This window comes from Nipponia nippon, unplaced genomic scaffold (assembly GCF_047370975.1).
Source record: "Nipponia nippon isolate SJK-2023a ecotype South Korea unplaced genomic scaffold, ASM4737097v1 scaffold_6, whole genome shotgun sequence".
Classification (NCBI taxonomy): Eukaryota; Metazoa; Chordata; class Aves; order Pelecaniformes; family Threskiornithidae; genus Nipponia; species Nipponia nippon.
This window is the reverse complement of record NW_028262380.1, coordinates 80,158,574-80,176,884: the sequence shown is the minus strand read 5'-3', so window position 1 is coordinate 80,176,884 and position 18,311 is coordinate 80,158,574. Positions and strand designations below refer to the sequence as shown.

At 38.8% G+C, this 18,311-nt stretch overlaps 1 protein-coding gene across 40 annotated transcripts in view; it reads right to left on the bottom strand.

The window, feature by feature from the left end:
- Nucleotides 1–395: 395 nt before the first annotated feature.
- CAMK2D (calcium/calmodulin dependent protein kinase II delta) overlaps nucleotides 396–18,311 on the bottom strand; it is a 159,333-nt gene continuing 141,417 nt past the window's right edge. For 24 of the 40 annotated variants that reach the window (XM_087737461.1, XM_087737470.1, XM_087737462.1 and 21 more), the window contains 4 exons: nucleotides 7,459–7,534; nucleotides 6,178–6,272; nucleotides 4,710–4,938; nucleotides 396–686 (listed from right to left, as the gene is read on the bottom strand). In XM_087737461.1, coding sequence (XP_087593587.1) covers nucleotides 665–686; nucleotides 4,710–4,938; nucleotides 6,178–6,272; nucleotides 7,459–7,534 — 422 coding nt within the window. In that variant the 3' untranslated portion in view covers nucleotides 396–664. Of the gene's footprint in view, nucleotides 687–4,705; nucleotides 4,939–6,177; nucleotides 6,273–7,458; nucleotides 7,535–18,311 lie in introns of those variants that run through there. The other 16 variants (XM_087737460.1, XM_087737467.1, XM_087737478.1 and 13 more) reach the window with 1 other exon arrangement.

The window sequence follows — 18,311 nt, the reverse complement described above, 5'->3', positions numbered from 1 at the left end:
ATGCCTTGTTATTCTCTATTTGCATGGAACATCACCTTCATTGAAATGTTAACAGTGTACAGATGGAATATATAGCAACATGGTGCATCACAAATGTGTTACATGAAGAACCTTCACAACTTCATGCACTCAGAAACATGCATGAAGAGAACGGGATGGCCAAGATGGTAATCAACCAGGTGCACTGGGTACAGAAAATGCAAGAGCGGCGCCGCTGATATTTTTAGCTAGGAGGAAGGAGAAAAAAAAAAAACAGATTGCCATTACTGAAGTAACATCACCACCAGATAACAATACATGCTCAAGTGTTAGCCAAGACTATTAAAAAAAAAAACTTCTCAACATCATTTAACACAATATTGTGAAGAAAACCAAGGGAAAAAGAACCCCAAACGCTCAGGCAAAGCATTCTTTTATTTTTCAAACCACTTTACAGACATTTTCCGTCTTTACAACATGCCAGAGAGGCTGTTAAAATAAAAAAGGAAACTGAGGCAAGAAGCCAAAGTGCCTTAACCGATTTCTTAAAGGAGGGAAGGGCAGAATTCAGACGTGAATATCTGAGTTTAACTTATTTCCTCAGCACGTACATCATAGACGCTGCCACGGACAGGGATTCTCATACAAAAATTGAACCAAGTAACAAGGCAGAATCAGCTGTCATTTACATGCGAGACATGCTAGAGCTGTACGCAGAGAGAAAATGAAAGAAAAGGAACGTGTAAGCAAGTAGTTAACCAACTCATCTTATAATATCATTTGTATTACCGTAGCATCTAGGGGCCGAAGTCATGATTGGGATCCCGCTGTGCTAGGCACTGTACAAACACAGAACAAACTCTTAATACTTCAGTCTTCCTCCTGTTTGGTATTTAACTTAGGAAAGTATATGAAGGTGTAAGGTGTGATAAGTGAGGGACGATAAGCCTGGGACCATCGGGTCTGAATTTAGGTCTGGGAGTCAGTTTTAGGTCCAATAGCCCTTTGACTGCCCGTACTGTGCAACTCCACTCTCTGTGTATATGCAGCCACAGGTCTGCAGAAACACATTAGCACAAGTTCTTAACAATATGGAATACAGAGAAAAATTTCTGACCATCAGTCATATCACTCGGAGAGAAATGACGGACAAGACAGAAACCAAAGTTTGTCTTGTCTGACTCGCAGCAAAAACCACAAATAAAATTCATTTATAAACTAAATATACATTTGTGCTCATACACCTTTCCAAATAAATTATCTGCCACAAGGAAACATTTCCATATATGTATAGCTACCAAAGAGCTCGGTTCTCTCCTTAGATTTATGCACACTCCTTACTGTAGTCCTGAAGACAAATAAGCTACTGTGCTCGCAGCAACTCATTTGACATAATCTAGGATACTACGTTTGCAAAAGCAGATCACAGCTATAATTGCTTTTGCGAGTTTATCAGATTTGAAATTCTTCAGACATTATGTGTAAGATACTTTTTTATTATGGAAGTGCCATTATTAACTACTGTGTATTGGTAATAATTAATTAAATAGCTGTAGGCTGTGTAAAATTTCAAATATGAGAAAAGAAAGGAAGGATAATCTAGAACAGTATTTTAATTTAATTTCTTCTGTAGTTTTCCAAAATGGAGTTATTGGTACGCTGCTGCCCTGACTGGGAAAAGTAAAGGTGAAGTTCAAGGCAGTCTAAAAGACGGTCAGGATGGGCTACAGAAGGTGAGTTCTGCCATGGTGCTACATGGCAATCTACCAGTTAAACTTGAGAAGATGGGGATTAAAGAAAGAACATGTAAAATAATTAAAAGAAAAATGACAATGCTTGGGCTGAAAGGAGAACTATCAGCCGAGAGGAGACTCGCTCGTCTTTGCCAATGACCTGAGCACAAGCAGTAGGACTGATCTCATGTAGTATACTTACGCTTAGGTGGAAGGCACTATAAATAGAAAGGAAAACAGAGGAGTATTGTGCAAGAAGAACCAAATAACCTTGAGGGCTGGGTAATCCAGAAATGTTACATGTAATAATAGAAGTACAAAGCTGCACGCTCAGCAAAAGTTTCTATATACTCATTGGTTGGAAATGACAGTCGAGGATAAATACATGGCTGTCCTAGATGATCTCCTGATGTGATGTGGATGACAAAAAGTGCAAAAATCATGTCAGAACATAGCAGATGTTGCATTCTCGACAGGGAAAAGAAAGTGTGAAGTTAAATAAAGCCCTGACCAGAATTGTACACAGTATTTCAGAAGAACCCAAGCTAATGAAAAGACAAACCTCAAACCAAAAGACACTGAAGAGCTATTAAGGTAGCCAGGAAAATGGAGATCCTATCAAAAAAAGCCAACTAAGTTAGCATTGGTTTATTTACCCTAGGAAAATAGAAGGTGGGAAGTGATCTAATCAGCCTTCATATAAAACAGCTCACGTCTGCACACCTATCCCCAGTATAGGAGAACAATGATGAAATAAGAATAATCACAGATACATTGAATATGACTAAAATTTAGACTGGAAAGTAAGGTTTCTAACCGTCAGACCAAAGACATTTTAGAACAGTGATATGAGCAACTCCAAAAAACCCCTCTGAATTCAAGATGAGGTTTAGGTAAGGGATTTATTTGATATTGTTGCCAGCGCTACATAGGGTACATATCTAGGGCTATGTTGCAACCTCAGAGCATCACGGAGACGTGCAGTCTGAAGGGCCAGGAGTTGCTCGGGCCTTTAATATTCCAGAGAAACTACCTCCGGCGAGTGTTCGTAGGAGCACTATGTGTCACCGCACACAGCAGCCCATCACACGTACACGTTACGTGAACTAAGTATTGAGGCTCCTGCTACAACACTGTACCTCAAAAAGAAGCTGCAGAACTCTTCAGTATATCTCTATGAAGTATTACTGAAAGAATTATTACAGGAGTTACTGGGCAAAACGTATAATCTTCCATGAAAACAGTAATAAGATGGCTATTTTGTCGCTTTCTGGTTTTGGTGTATAAGCCAGAGTGTCATAAATTACCTTTTCTCTTTAGGATTGTTTCTTATAAATATGGTTAAGTTAAAAAAAAAAATTACCCTCCCTGAAAAACCCATCTCAAAAAACAGAGGCAGGGGGGGAAACCCCAAAGGAAAAGATTCAATAATGCTCTAGCCCAGTTCATGTCATTCTGCTATAAACACACGCTGTCCAGGCTGCACTGGGACAGGTGAACCTGCTTCACTTATGCTTTCTAGCTCTACACATACCCAGGTCAGAGCCCTTGACAAAACACTCCTTTATGAAAACATCAAAAATCTACGTAATGCTGCATTTCAAGAAAATGTAACTACTTTTTCAATATTATCTGTTTAAACACCGTCAGTGCAGCTGGAATGTGAGAAACAAAGGATGACATGGTTCCTGCTCCCATCAGTTTCACATTTTTAAATAAAATACAATAGTTATCACTAGGTCATCGAATTACTTTTTTCCTAAAAAAACCCCAAAACCTAACCCCAAAAAATTCATCCCCACTGGAGTCTAACACTCCATTTTATCATTTTCCTTACTTTATCAAGTGTTATTTCACATGGGAGAATAGTGTTGCAAGAAGTAAAATACGGGACGTGATGAAGTTCAAAGGATGAAATCTAAGCTCTTATCATCCACGCCAGGAAATTCAGCCACTATCCACATTAAGACACCTCACACAAATGTAATTATAGCCTATACAGAGGGCTTGCACCTGAGCAAACCAAGCCTTACGCCAGTGCAGTCTCATTTGGAAACAGCTTAACCTAAGCCAGAAGTCAGTGAGGCCGAGCTCTGAGGGACACAGCAGCATTAGCCAAGGCTGCAAGCAGAAGAAAAGCAAAGGACTTGGGCAGAACCTCTTGAAGAAGCCATGATTCTCTATGTTGTTATTGCAACTATGAGCGTGCTGGCATTTACACTGCTGAAAATCTGGCTCAAGGAATTCAGGTTTGCGTGTGTTGAGTCATGGCACGACTCTGAGGGTGTGAGGGCATGCAGAGATGCCCAAATGAACAAAAGAGAAAAATGATGACGGGAGAGATCTGAGGCTTACCCACACAGATGTCAGAACTATCAGACAGTGACTATCCAGCAGTTAAGCAAAGAGAGTGTGGGAAAAGAGATAAGAATGTGATAGGTACTTGTATGACTTAATGTACAAAGTAAATAGGTAAACTGGCTCAAAATCAACTTGCAGTGAATGTAACTAGGCCTGAGTAAGTAGATGTGGCTGGAAATCACACCAAATATTACTCAAACTTCAGTTTTTCACAACAGCGATACTTTTTTCTGTGAAACTTTCCAGTCAGCTCTAAAAGCTCCATGTATCCTACTGCTTTTTATTTTTCCAGGTTTTCCTGAAATTCTATTTCAGGTTTTCCAATCCTATTTTGTGTGACTTGTATCAAGCCTTATCGACATTAAACCATTTTTCTGCTCTTCAAGCTGTCAGTTCAGGGACTGAGTTGGATCAGTGGGCATCGCATTTGAAAACAATAACAAAAAAAGCATTATTTTAAAAATATTTGCACCAATACTATATGCACACTACTGAATATAATACACACTGCATAAAGGACCACGAGAAATTACGCTATCAAGAGGACGGTTTCATAGTTTTTAAGGCCAAAAGCAGCTATTAGGCTATCTGGTCTGACCTACATAGTTTAAGCTTGTGGTCTGAATAGTTTCTTACTTGATAGGTACTGTTGGTGACCCTGAACGGTGAAAATGAACGTTCTGCCATTTCCCATCACGACGGTGCCAGACCCGCGTTTCCTCTGACTGCATAGTCTTTGGCATCCCGCTTCCATCCATGTACTGTGTGAGCCGTATATATGCAATGCAAGCAGCATCGTCACCCACAAGGTGGACGTGAGGATTGAGGATAATGGTGTGGATTGGCTTATTACTTTTGGATAAAGCTAGGAAACAAACACACAGAGAGGATAAATTAGATTTTCTCTACGTAAGCCGAAATAACACATCTCGCCCCATTTTACAAAACAAAAATCTCAAGCTTAGCAGATACAAAGTAAGAATTATTGTTTACGGATAATCACGACTGACAACTAGCTCAAGTTCACTGTAGAAATGAGCACAGTCACAGCATAAAGTATGTTTTCCCCTCTCCTATAAGGAAACCAATCAAATGTTTAATACTACATATTATTTAATCCATGTACATACATGGAATAAATAAAGTGGGGGCCACCACCTTGAGTTTCCCAATTGAATTTTCCCAATACTTCAGTTTCATTGCTGTGTTTAATGTCTAATGACATTTGTACTTAATATTTTCAGTTAAAATAATTCACCTTTTAATTCACTCTTGTGACATGTTTTATTAAGTACGGACATCTATGAAAACTAAAAAGTGGCGGTAATGAAAGAAAACATTTTAAGGAAAAATGTGGAAAACGGTGTTTTGGAGATAATCCCATTTTATGCTCAGACATTTCTCAGAAATTACTGAATAAGCTGGTATCTTCATTTACACTATTTTATTTCCTTTTGAGTCATGTCTGCTCTAAAATGGTCACCTGCATTACATGATCCTCCAAAACTTTATTAAATCCACTCTATGGGTAATTTTTCTTTCTTATAGCTGACAGGATTGTAATATATATATATATTATATATATATATCGATGTTTTCATACCTATATACACAGACACACTCAATACTAAAACGACAGCTGACCAGCTCCTCAGCAGTATGGACTGAGCGACTACAAAGTCTTCCCCAATACATCACATACTCACTGGAAGTGCTGACTGTGAGTTGCAATCACTGTAATCACAGGATTTAGTGACCTTTGTTTGAAGTATACTCACAGCACGATTTTCTCTTTTCCCCAATGGCAAAAAAAATGTATGAGAATTGCTTATCTATGGTTTGTTTGTTTTTTCTTTTGTACATCTTGACTTTCTCCTTCCAAATACCTGAAACTTTCCTCCGCTATCCAAGGCGCCCTATGATGTGTGAATGAGTGCAGCAGAAACAGACAAAAACCCACACGTAGCAGAACTCCGAAAAGAAAAAAATACTCCTTTCCCCTGCCCAAATCAATCAACTCCCAAACCAAAATGCTAATTAGGCTGGATAAACACAATCACAAGGAACAGATGAAGATCCACAGAGAGGAAAAAGGAAGGTTTACCATTTTCAAAGTAAAACCGGTGAAAGTCCATCCCTTCTACTAGATTACCCAAAGCCTCAGGTTCAAAAGATGTAAGGCCTGGATCGCAGATTTTTCTGTGGAAAAGAGGAAATTCTGTAATAAACATATGCAGTTACATAACACAACTTTGGAGAAACTGCTTTTTAAATGTTTCCTTTATTCCCATCAGACATGCTACTTACCTGGGCCGTCACACTGGAAAAGAACAGAACTTAAATGGGGAGACGTGATGGAGTTGTGGTTTCACTTAAATTAGTAAATTTGGCAGCTTACTTTAGGTGGACTAGATTTCATATAAATAATCTTTTGACCAAAAAAAAAAGACTGCGAAAGAAGACCCCACAAGTTAATGGTATTACAAGTAGCAAATTTCACTTGTGACTCTGAAAACTGCTTCTGTGCAATCCAAAGGATATCTTTTTATGTCTCACATCATTATTTAAGCAAGATTTTTTTTTTTTTTCCCAAACTGACAAAATTGAGGTAAGAATTTAGAATAAGTTTCCACTTGACATTTGTACAACAAAGGTTTTAATGTGATCACACCAAACTAAAGTTTAGTGCTGGCAAGTCTTTCAACAGGACCAGCGCTGCCACTGTAGAACTGAGGCTTGTGTTGCCACAGGATAGGATCCACCCAGAGAGGCACAGGAGACCAAAAGAAATGCTGAGAGGGGCTTTCCTCTACTTTTTTTATATTTTTTTGAGGTAGGAAGAGAAGCAGTGATGGAATTGTGTGGTTGCAGAGAAAAGCTGAGAGAGAAATCGGTCCACTTTCCCCCAGCAAATTCTTGCACAGCGTTCAGTAGAGGCTGGTGGAACCTGAATTCCATGTGGTCTTTCAAGCTCTGAAGTACAAATGGGATTCTAGCCAATATCAATCTCTACATGCAATAAATTTTTTTCTGCCAGAAGAGGCTTTTACTGTGTCTTCTGGATTCTAAATCACAAATGTGACTTTACGTTGGTACACCAAGACAGATCACTGCATATTTTGTGTCAGGATTATGATCCTGTCTCAGCAGAGTAGTACATTGGATTTACACTAGCAGCTCCTCTGAAATGGGCAACCAGGCTTGTGTAAAGCCGGGGCAAAGCAGCAATGAACATGTCTTGTGTTTCTTGGGGGCATCTGAGAATGAACTGCAACAATACATAAATACAAACACACACACACACTCATATATAAATATGCATATTTACATGTACAGTGTCAAATACATCAGCTCTCCTCACTCTCTTCTAAATGAGAAAACTTACGTGTAAGCTTCAAAGTCCCCATTGTTGATCGCTTCAATCAACTGCTCAGTAACCTTGATAATCTCCTGCTTACGAGCTAGAGGGAGACACAAATACAACTCTTAAAATGGAAGGCAACGTGGAAGGTGACAGCTGAAAGGCTGTCAGAAGAACAGTCGTAACAAAGGTATTCTGCCATTCCTCAGCTGGCGCAACAGCCATTTCTCTTCCTTTTCTATGACCAAAGGACATGATGTTATATCGCTGCTTTACAATGTTTTGGTTTCAGTGTACTCCTGTATTAATGAGGAAATTAAACACGTGTCAAGATCAATCCACTTTCCTATCATGCTTCTAAACATCCTATCTTTCCTTCACTGAAGAATCTGCTGTTTAAAAAGCAAAACAAACCCAAACCCCAAGTCTTAACTTCAAATTACAGGAAACTGGTTATTGGTTTACAAGCAATGCTCTAATGTTTCATATACGCATGGGGCCTTTACCTTTTAAGTGTCTAATGCTGATTTTCAGGAATCTTTGTGACACTTGGTGTTCGCTTTGGCCAAATGTGTACGTTTAAGTAAAGAGGAATTTAGGCCCTAAGCCTATAATCAAGATCATCTGGTGCAAAGCTTGTGGATTACCTATAACGCACGCACATCCACGCAGGTCTGATTACAACACTGTGTCTTTCAGCTCTGACTTCTGCGATTGTGCCTATCCTTTCCTTGTAAAATGTTTAATGCATCTATATTACAATAAACCTCAATTAGGTCTTTTGGCTATATTACAGTACAGCTACTACTAATAATAAATGCTAAACAGTAACAGAAGATTAACACATGAAAAATAACAAGCAGAATATGTATTTCTAGTAAGAATGTTCAAACTCAAGCAGTGTTTGCATACGCCTCAAAGGCAAAAGTATGTGAAACAGTTTCTCCTTTATCTATCAGTCAAGAAATAAGCCCACAGTTCAGTATTTGTTAACGTTGATAGTAGTTACACTAAAAAAGTGTGGAGTAAACAGATTCCTGCACAGTGGCATGGTTTTTACTAATACCAGTTACTCTAGGAGGGCAAAGTTTAAGAGTCTTTACCAACATAGAAAATCTGACTTCCCTTTGAAAACTGACTTCTACTTTTAAAAACTTGTTTTCTGAGGAACAGAGGTTTATATTTTTGCACTGTATATTCATCATTTGGTAAAGTTCAACCTTATGCCAATGAAGTTCAACCGGAGTGGCACTGCTCTCAAATACAGATTTTTGTGACTTTAATGTTAAACGGGTAAGGAAGACAGATTTTACCAGTACATTTGCAAGGATTTAACTTACATTCAACTCCTTATTAAACCTCAGAAAATTATTGGAAGGCCAAGCTTGAAATAAAAAGAAATGCAAGCAACCGGGCTGTAGTAGCTCTCTTGTGCAAGCAATAGCTGTAATTCTCCTGCACGCTCCTACACGTGGACTAGACTATTAACACACACACACACACACACACACACACACACACACACACACACACACACACACACACACACACACACACACACACACAAATATATGCCTGGAATGTTAAAACCGAAGTGCTGAGAGAGCTCACATTCTTCTTTGAAAAGAAAATGTTGGGGAGCATAGGCAGAATGCGAGTCTCCAATGCGGTACTGCAAGAACTGGCATCGTGGTGTTAAAGAACCTTTTAATTTCTTTTGTTCTCCACCATCTCCTTTAGTAAGTGCGAACCTAATATATTCAGATAAAAAGCACCAAAAAACCCAGCAAGGAAAGAAGTGAGGGAGAAAAAAGTGGATATAAAGGTCTAGCGAGCCTTTTTGTGAGTAGTTCTTGACTACTAGATAGCATAATGGGTAAGCATATTTCAAGTATGAATTGCCTTATTTTTCCCAAAGACTGTGGAAAGACCAAAGAATTTTAACGAAGAGATGTTTTGACTGCCGATCAGCAATGGCTCCATTGTCGTATGTTTAAACAACACAGAGCAAACCGTAGACGTTGTATGGCATCGTCAGCACGAGCCAAGTGGTAGGATGGTTGAGTAAGAAATAATGGCCCAGTGTTTAGAAAAGGCTGGCAAAAATAAATCCAGAATATGCAGACTTCATGCAGTGAGGAAATCACAAGGTTTGCATGCTACATCTCATATACACATACAACTAAACTAAAGGATTTGATTAAATCACCTGGTAACACATTCCAATCAGAGACTAGGAAATTCCAGACTATTAAATCAGACAGTGGAAAACGAGGTAAAAATCTCTGATGAGCTGCTACATAATCATGAGACCACGTTACTGGATAACTGTTAACGTAAGCAATGAAAATGTCTACAAAGGTACTGTAGTTCCCACACATGGGAGACATAAAACCACATGGACACGTAATTCTGCTTTCACCCGGCTAGCGGCAACTGGCAATATTCCCTTTTTCACTAACATCGGCCATTTCTTTTCAAAGTTTTACCATGAGAAGCCCACAGTTAACTTACACGTTCTACGTCCTCTGACAGCGAAGAGCAAACAACAGTGAATATCTGAATATATTCTATTACACAACAGTCTGTGATCCCAGCCCAGAGACTTATTAAGGTGCTTGGTGTCGTTTTAAATTGAACGGTGTGCAACAGCTCAAATTAGTTGGATGGTAACCTGACTCACTGGCATCTGTTCGCACCTTCAATAGTGTGAGTTAAAGGAAGGTGAATGACAGAAGTTTCTCTCTGCGAATCTTTGAGATTTTGAGACTTGATTTCAATCTGAACAAGAATGGAAATTTTTGCTAACATACATTTAAAAAAAATGTTTTGGGTCAATCAAAATGTTGCACTTCAATCATACCTTTGATGTTGTACTACATTACAAGATATAATTCAACGTCAACCCCAGAAGGAAGGAACTGAACCGTATTGCCAAATTGCTCTTTTTCCTGTTTTTTCTTCCAAAATGAATTTGCAGTGGAACACACGTTTTTGTGAAGCTTTCTGATAGAGGCCACCTAACATTACACACTACGGTTCCAGCAAAGTTTCTCTGGGCAGTACTAACATCTAGTAGAGCTGTGCCTGCTGCCCTGTCCACGGGATATAAACCACATCCATCAGGAAGCTCCACAGGCCAGCAAAGTAAGTAAAGGAGATTAAGGCAGTATCACTGGCTCAAATCCATCACCGTCCAGCTCCAGCTCTAGTGTCAGTTCTTCCAGTACTTGTGGAAAGGCTTTGCCGTTCACGATGTGGACCGTCAGGAACAGAAAGATGTTTCCAAATCATCCGCCTTCCAACTAATTTCTCAGTTTTTCTACAAAATTACAAGCACCACATGAAACTACATATGAAAACAACTACGCTACTGTTCCCTTTCAGTAACGCACAAATAATGACACACATTAGAAAAAGAGATTTCTTCCTATTTAGTGATCTGATATGCAATCTCATTGGCAGAAAGTGACTAAGAGCCCAAGACAGAGGTAGAGCGTAATTTAGAAGCTGGAGCTCCATAAATGGTTTATTCTGCGTGCAAAACTTCACCTTGCTCTTGGCCCTTACTCATGTGAGAGCAAAAGTGAGCATTGCAAGAAAAAGATGGTCAAGAACAACGCAGTATGAAATACCCAGTAACATCAGATATCAAAGAATAATTAAAAATCTCAGCGGCCACTGTGATCTTACACAAGCCTCCTACTGACTGGTTTTGGGGATCTTTTTTATCTTCGCATTTTATACTTTCTGTGGAGGTATGCGTGTGGGCGCAGCGAGACAAAGTACAAATATAGACCAAAAGTATTTCAGCCTATGAATACATTGTCTAGGAAGCGGAGGTTTAGCTTGGGAGGAAGGAAGAGAAAGGAGACAGGGAACAATAGGGAGGGCACTGAAGGTGAACGAAGGTGAGATGGATATTGGTAGGAACAAGGTCCTGCTACTGCAGACAACACCTGACAGAAATAATTGGCACTTATTAAAGTGGTAAGAAAACTACCAAATTTTCATTATAAATTTGATGGACTCCGTGTAACATATGCTCTTCCAAACCTCTAGTTTCTTTTTCCATCTAAGCACACGTTACAAGCTACACGTGGACAACACGCGAACACATGAGGCATTAGGGAAGAGGCATCTGGCCAGTGCCCATCTGCCAGATAACTGTCACTTACAAACATCATTTTAATTTGATTCTTCTTTTTTTTTTTTTTTTTAAATCCAATAGCAAACTTTGCTTGTATTGAATTCTAGGAGAATTATGCTGTTCGGCATACAGTGGCAATTTTATGCTATTATACTTTTTATTAGATGTGCAGTAAGAACTTCCTAAATAAGTACTTCAGCTTTGGTTAAAGCCGGCCAGAGAGCCGAATGCTCTCTCGCAGTGCCACGAGACCATCGGAACGAACCAAAGCGCGCGGTTTCTTTGGTGTTATGAGCTACCTGTATTACGGCTGTCTTATTCTCTCCCTTTAAAATATCATCACGTGTTCAGAGCGCAAGGACTATGTTTAGTCATATGGCAGGTAAGAGCTTGATAAATGACAAAAATACTCTAAGATACAGGAGGAAAACTCAAAAATTGTAATGGGATTCTGATAAAACTGTTTCAGCTACTTTTTCTAAGGGGTGTGGTAGAGAGCCAATTGAAAAATTAAAGCCTATCCCACCTATACTGTCTTAGAATATGGCAGTGGCTTTCTACGGCATAAAATTACATAGTCCCTGTAAGCAAAGGATTATGTAGCAAAAATACATTTGGTGGTTTTAAGAGGTGTGAGGGAAGAACACTGTTAAAAGAAGTCAAAGGTGCTGAGCCATTTTCTTGAAAAACTAATAATGAAAAGGACTGCAGATAGCATAGCAGAAAGCTACCATAAAATGGCCAACTTCTGTGGAAAAGATGGTAGCTTTTACATTCTTTGCCCAGAATACAGGTGAAGTAAATCCATTAAAGACAAGACCATGGACCTACTCTCTAAATATAACCTTTATCCGTGTAGGGACAGTGAGTTAAGGTGATAAGATATCAGCAGTTCAAAAAATACGACCCCTGCTTTGGCAAGCGAGTCGGTATATGACTAATACAAAGGCAGTTCAAGCAAAAATATTATGAAGAAGAGCTATAAAAAGACCACAAGAATAAATAAGAAGAAAAGAACAAAACAGAACATTTTCTAACGCTGGCTAAAATTATTTCTGCAGCGCTGCCGTAGTACATATGTTAACTTTAAATGAGTTACTAACCTCTACCTGTATTTCACTACCTTTTTTTCCCCACTGTGCTACAGGGTGGGGATAATCTTTCATAATTAAAGAACACCATTAACACTAATATCTAAAGAAAACAAAATAAGTAAGAATACCATTTACTCAAACAGCACCTAACACTATAAATGCCTTAAACCTACAAGGTACAGTCTCACAGCTGGTGAAATCAAGTATCACAGGGAAAAAAAAAAAACGTACTAAAGAACAGCAAAACCTGTTTTTCTCGGAGGGAACTATGGAACCTTTCTTCCCTTCATGTAGCCCCAAGCAACACTTGTAAACTCAATCTACAAGAATCACACGGAAAGGATAGATATTTTGGTATTTTAATTGCAGAGAGGTGGTGTAGGATAAAAATGAGCTGTAGATATGTGAAAACGAAGTCTTCAGAAATACACGTACCAGAAACTTTGTGTTTTGTGAAACACAAAAAAGAACCCTTGGTAACTGACTGACCATCATATTACCCATTAATTTTTTCAAAACTGACACCAGTATCTTTGTTCTGAAAATAATAATTTAAAACACTTTATGCTTTATTCAGATATTGGAGTATCTTTCTACTGTTATCAATACTCTAGGTGATTGACTACGTAATTACTGTACTGGAGTGGTTATTAATTACCTCCACTGACCTAACAGAAAGAGGAATATGCTTTTTAAATTGTTCTTTGACATATTTGCTTTAACACAAAGTAACCCTAGGAACAGCCATCATACTAGCGAAGTATAAAAGCAATATTATTGGTCTTTCAGAAAACAGCTTATCAAATAAGCGCAGTGCAGACGGCACCTGCAACGGGGCCTGTGAAATCCATAGCGAGGACAAATCACCTTCATCTTTCGAGTAACACCCAGACTGGGGAACTGCATACCCCGTACTACTGTTTGCTTTGAAACAGACAGCGATGAAATCCCTGCTAAGCTGTAAAGCCCCTTTCCAGAAGAATGAGGTAGCCTGTTTACGTGGACTCGAAGATGATTAAAATGATTCTGCTTCTTACTTGCTCAGATGTTGTTCCTCAAGGAAAAAACCCTTAAAACTTTTTAACTCAGTACTCTTAACTACATTTCTTGGTACGCATCAGACCGGATTAATCTCGCAACATTTTGGACATGTATAAGTACAGACAAGTGAGTTTGTTCTCTCAACTCCCCTCCCTTGTAGTCAATGGAGAGAAATAAGTACTTTCAGGGCACGATTCATCATATCCTAAAATAGATATTTAAGACAAGTGTGACTCATCTGACCTATTTGCGTTGGTTAAAGGCAGTCTAGACAACTAGCTCAAATATAGATATCTACATTGTGGAGGATGTCTAAATCTGAGGAGACAAATCCCACCCATTGTGCTATCATTTTAAAACAGTACAGTCCTTATCAAGGTGACACTGGTCTGCTAAAATTGAATGGTACAGTATGGGGGAACCTAGCTTCATTTCTAATATGAACGTCATTCCAACAAAGAGCAATTAGATGGCAAGCATACAGTCACTAGACTCTGAAAATAACCAAAGTTTGGAAAGAAAGAGGAAGAGACTGGAGATTTTATCCTGTGTTGTATAACGAACTCTGGCTATGTGGATGCACCAGATGTCATTCAGCTTTACGGGATGGCCGGCTACCCCAGAAGCAGAGGAATATAGCAAATGTTACAAAATGTTTTTCAAAACCGTTCTCTTTACATCAGTATTTGAAAATTGTCTGCTGATCATTTCTCTTACAATTTATTCCACAAATATTCCAAGAAAGTAATTTCTGTGAAGAAAATAAAAGAAGGTGCTGCATGACTAAATGACTGATTGAATCTTAGATCTACATAAAAAATACCTAGACCCTCAGATGACAAGGCATGCTCCAGGGGACTTGTCATTCAAGAATTTTATCAATATTTAGTGTACGTAAGATCAAAGCTTATCTCTCACCCCACCGCTTACCTTAAACTTTGATTGAACTAAGACATCTGAGTTGTCATCTTACAGGTAACATCTCTTTCCTAGCGCCTGCTGATTCCAAAGATTCACTCTGATTCATCAAATTATGATATAGGTGGACGGTTTGCAGAATTATTTTTAGGCTGTCGACTGTCTTTCACCTTTCTGAAAACCTGTAAGCTTACTACTTGCCTAATGAAAAAAAATGTACTTCATTAGTTGTGTAGGCAAATAGCTGAAAAATTATCCCAGCACTTTGCCACCCTAATACTGACAAAAAAGATCAAACAAAATGAATGCGTCTCCTATTTAAACCTTTATCATAATGTGATGTTAAGCAACTTGTCATATGCCCTACGTAGTTCCTTTTTATTTATATGACATTAATGATTTCTAAAGATGCCCTTTCCTTGGAGCTACCATACAATTACACTAATATTTATACTGTGTGGCAAATGTTGGCAAATGTTTATTTTTTAATGACAAATCACCTACAGTCTCAGAACAAAGCTGTATCATGGTCACTGCACTTACAAGATCTGCACTATGGTTTCTCAACATGTTACATTAATCAGGGAAATCTGGCTGCTGTCTCAAGAAATGATGTTTAAAGTCTTGATAACAGAGACATTAAAAAGCTTTGCCACTGTGCAGATTTTTATTTAAACTGTGCTCCTATCTAATCACTCTACCAATTCAGAGAAATCTTCCTGTCCACTAGTGTTTTACCATGGAAAATCAATAATAACCCGCAACTCTACATCTCTTAAATAAGCTTTAAAAAGCAATGAGATGTGTTGAGATAATAATAACAATAATCCCCAAGCAATACTTCTAAGAAATGTGACATTTGCCTATTTTACTCATAGGAAAACTGCGTTACCTTTACAAATACATTCCTCAACACCTCAAGCACCTAGGGCTGGAATGGAGATGTTTTATTCTCTGGGACTTACTTTAACTATATGATAATCCTTCCTCAGCTTGTCTTTTCTCAACACGCCACATTTACATCATCTTTTTCCCATGTCTGTGACAGCAGATTAAAACCTATCAAGTTTACCAGCTAAGAAATCAATATTTTTCTTGTTTATAATTATAATGTATACAGATAATTATAATAATTGCTACTTAACAACAAACAGAGAGTGAATTCAGTTTCATACTACATTGCAGACTATTTTGGTTCCCACCTTCTTACCACTGTGCCGTCACGAAATAGCTGCCAGGTACGGGTATACACCCAGCTCATCTTTGGAGCCCTTCTTATTTCCCAGACACTTTTGACATAAAGAAACTGCATGTGCCTCTAACCACCACCTCCCATCCTAAACTTTGTAGTCTGACTTCACTGTGTAATTTTTTTCTTCTAAATTCTCAAATTTGCTCTTCGAAAACACCGACTTGCATTCTCCTGTGATGTAATTTAAAAATCATAAATCACTTGAGCCTATATAATTGTCTCCAGCAAGCCCAGTAACTCCCATGTAGTTTACCAAAAAACTTCCACTGATTTTTTAATATTGCTCATTGCTAGTGAAAGTTATTCGTTACTATAGCTGTTTGCAGCAGTTACCTTTCTTCTGGTGAATGTAAGTCTGCCAAACGTACGCAACTCCAACAGCCTCTGTATAGCAATGCTGCAGAGACCTCTACAATCTGTACCAGTGTTCTGAAACAGATCATTAGAGCAATCCCAACAAAACTCCACTCCAAAATGATGTTAGCACAAACACATCTTCCGTTAGCCACACCAGCAGTTTTTACCCTATCATGTTCCTGATGTCTTCTCTCAGCGCTCAAGTTCTTTTTACTTGTACTTGAATTAATCCTGTTCTTCGCAGACAGTAACTACTTTTGGTTTTCAGAATTTTCTCAGGCCATGAGACTGCTGATTCCTATTAAATGTACAGCTACAGACACAGCATATCACGGCCATTTCTAAAAATCATTACACCAGAATCGCACATTGTTAAAATTAAGTTGAGGACAGGTGAGGTTACAGGGACTTTACAGTTTCTTTGGTCACTAAACTTACTTATTTAATGAAATTAAATACTCCTATTATTGGGATGAAGTTATTTTCAAGCATCAGAATAAAAATATACAAGCAAGTCTGGTGCATATTCAGACACTGGGTTAACTTCTGCTGTTTTGCCTACTAGTGTTTTGGCAAATTCTAATTTTCTAATCTGTACATCATTTAAACAAAACAGAGCTGCTAGGCTAACTACCAGCTGTAGTAGTACCATCGTGTCTCCACCAAGTAGCTTTATCAGGACAGTTTCACCAAATACTTCTCCTGCCTCATAGCAGATGGTTGTTTGATTGTTGTTGCATTCCTTAAACTGAGCTCTACCTGCACTTTTTATAGGATTTTTGAGAAGTTTATTTTGTGGAACAAATTGGCAAAGAAGTGTGCTTGTTTCTGAAGTCACAGAATGAACAGAATAAATACGAGATTGTCCACTTTCTTAAAATGTCACTGTATATACATACTATGCCATTTCTGCACCACACTCCATCAGGGAAACTAAAATACTCTACTTTTTTCAAGGACAGGGGTATTACCTGAGGTGCCTCTGTTCCTCAGTTTGGTAACAAAATTAGTAACGAACATCTACGCTTAAACATTAACGGTGGTCTTAGCACCATTAACTACCCAATGAAGCAGGAAATGTGAGGCTGCTGGCATTCAAATCTGAAAACGTTGGGTACGTAACAGATTGTCTGGGGACATACACTGCGGATGGAATAAAAGCCTTATGGCATGTGTTACTGGTAGCTTTGAATGTTATAGAGGTCCATGTCTTTCCTATTAATTCCTCTTTTCTTTAACGTTCTGTGCAGTTTGCACTGTCGGTATTTGTAGTTCTGGTTTGATATATAGTCAGCTATATATCGATACATACTATCTTGCTCCTCCGTCAGAATGAAGCTAATCTTTCAACATGGTAATGACTGATGTCATCAGTCGAGACCGGAGACAGCCCATCGCCTCGGGGACTGATTCCCCTCTCACCTGCGTTAGTTGCACCTGGCAAAAATTCCACTCAAATTTAAAATAAGGGTCAGGCCAATTACACCCAGCCCGTGTTTCCAAGGGCCCATCTGCATCTCACCTTTACCAGTGCAAATGCCCATTCTTAGTACCAGTGCAACTACCCTAACACACACGGGATGCAAGACGGGAATCCGGCAAGCAGAGCCTACATTCCTAGGAAGTCATTGCCTGTTTCAACTCACAAGGTTCCTCCATTCTGAAGAATTTCTGAGTTAATTTAAAAACAAGGAATGCATCTACCCAGGTCTTTTATATTCTGCCAGTATACAAGCTACTAACGCAATGCCCTTTTCCTCTCATACTTAAACTGCTCACCCTACAGATTTCCTTTACAGTTAATTGGTCACTAATCATCACAGATCTCCTCCTAAGCAAAGCATGAAACTTTTCGGTTGTCATGAATCAATGCTGCAAGCTAAGAGCTGTCACAGCAGCTTTAAAGCTGGTCTATCAACGGTGATGCTAAAGAAAGTAACGTGGTGACGTACATAAACCTACCAGGTAATTAATCTGGAGACCCTCTCCAGGATCCAAGCCAGAGGCGAGAGTGAGATCTATCTCTAAGTTGAAAACTACTGCAAAGATTACCTCTGCGAGATAC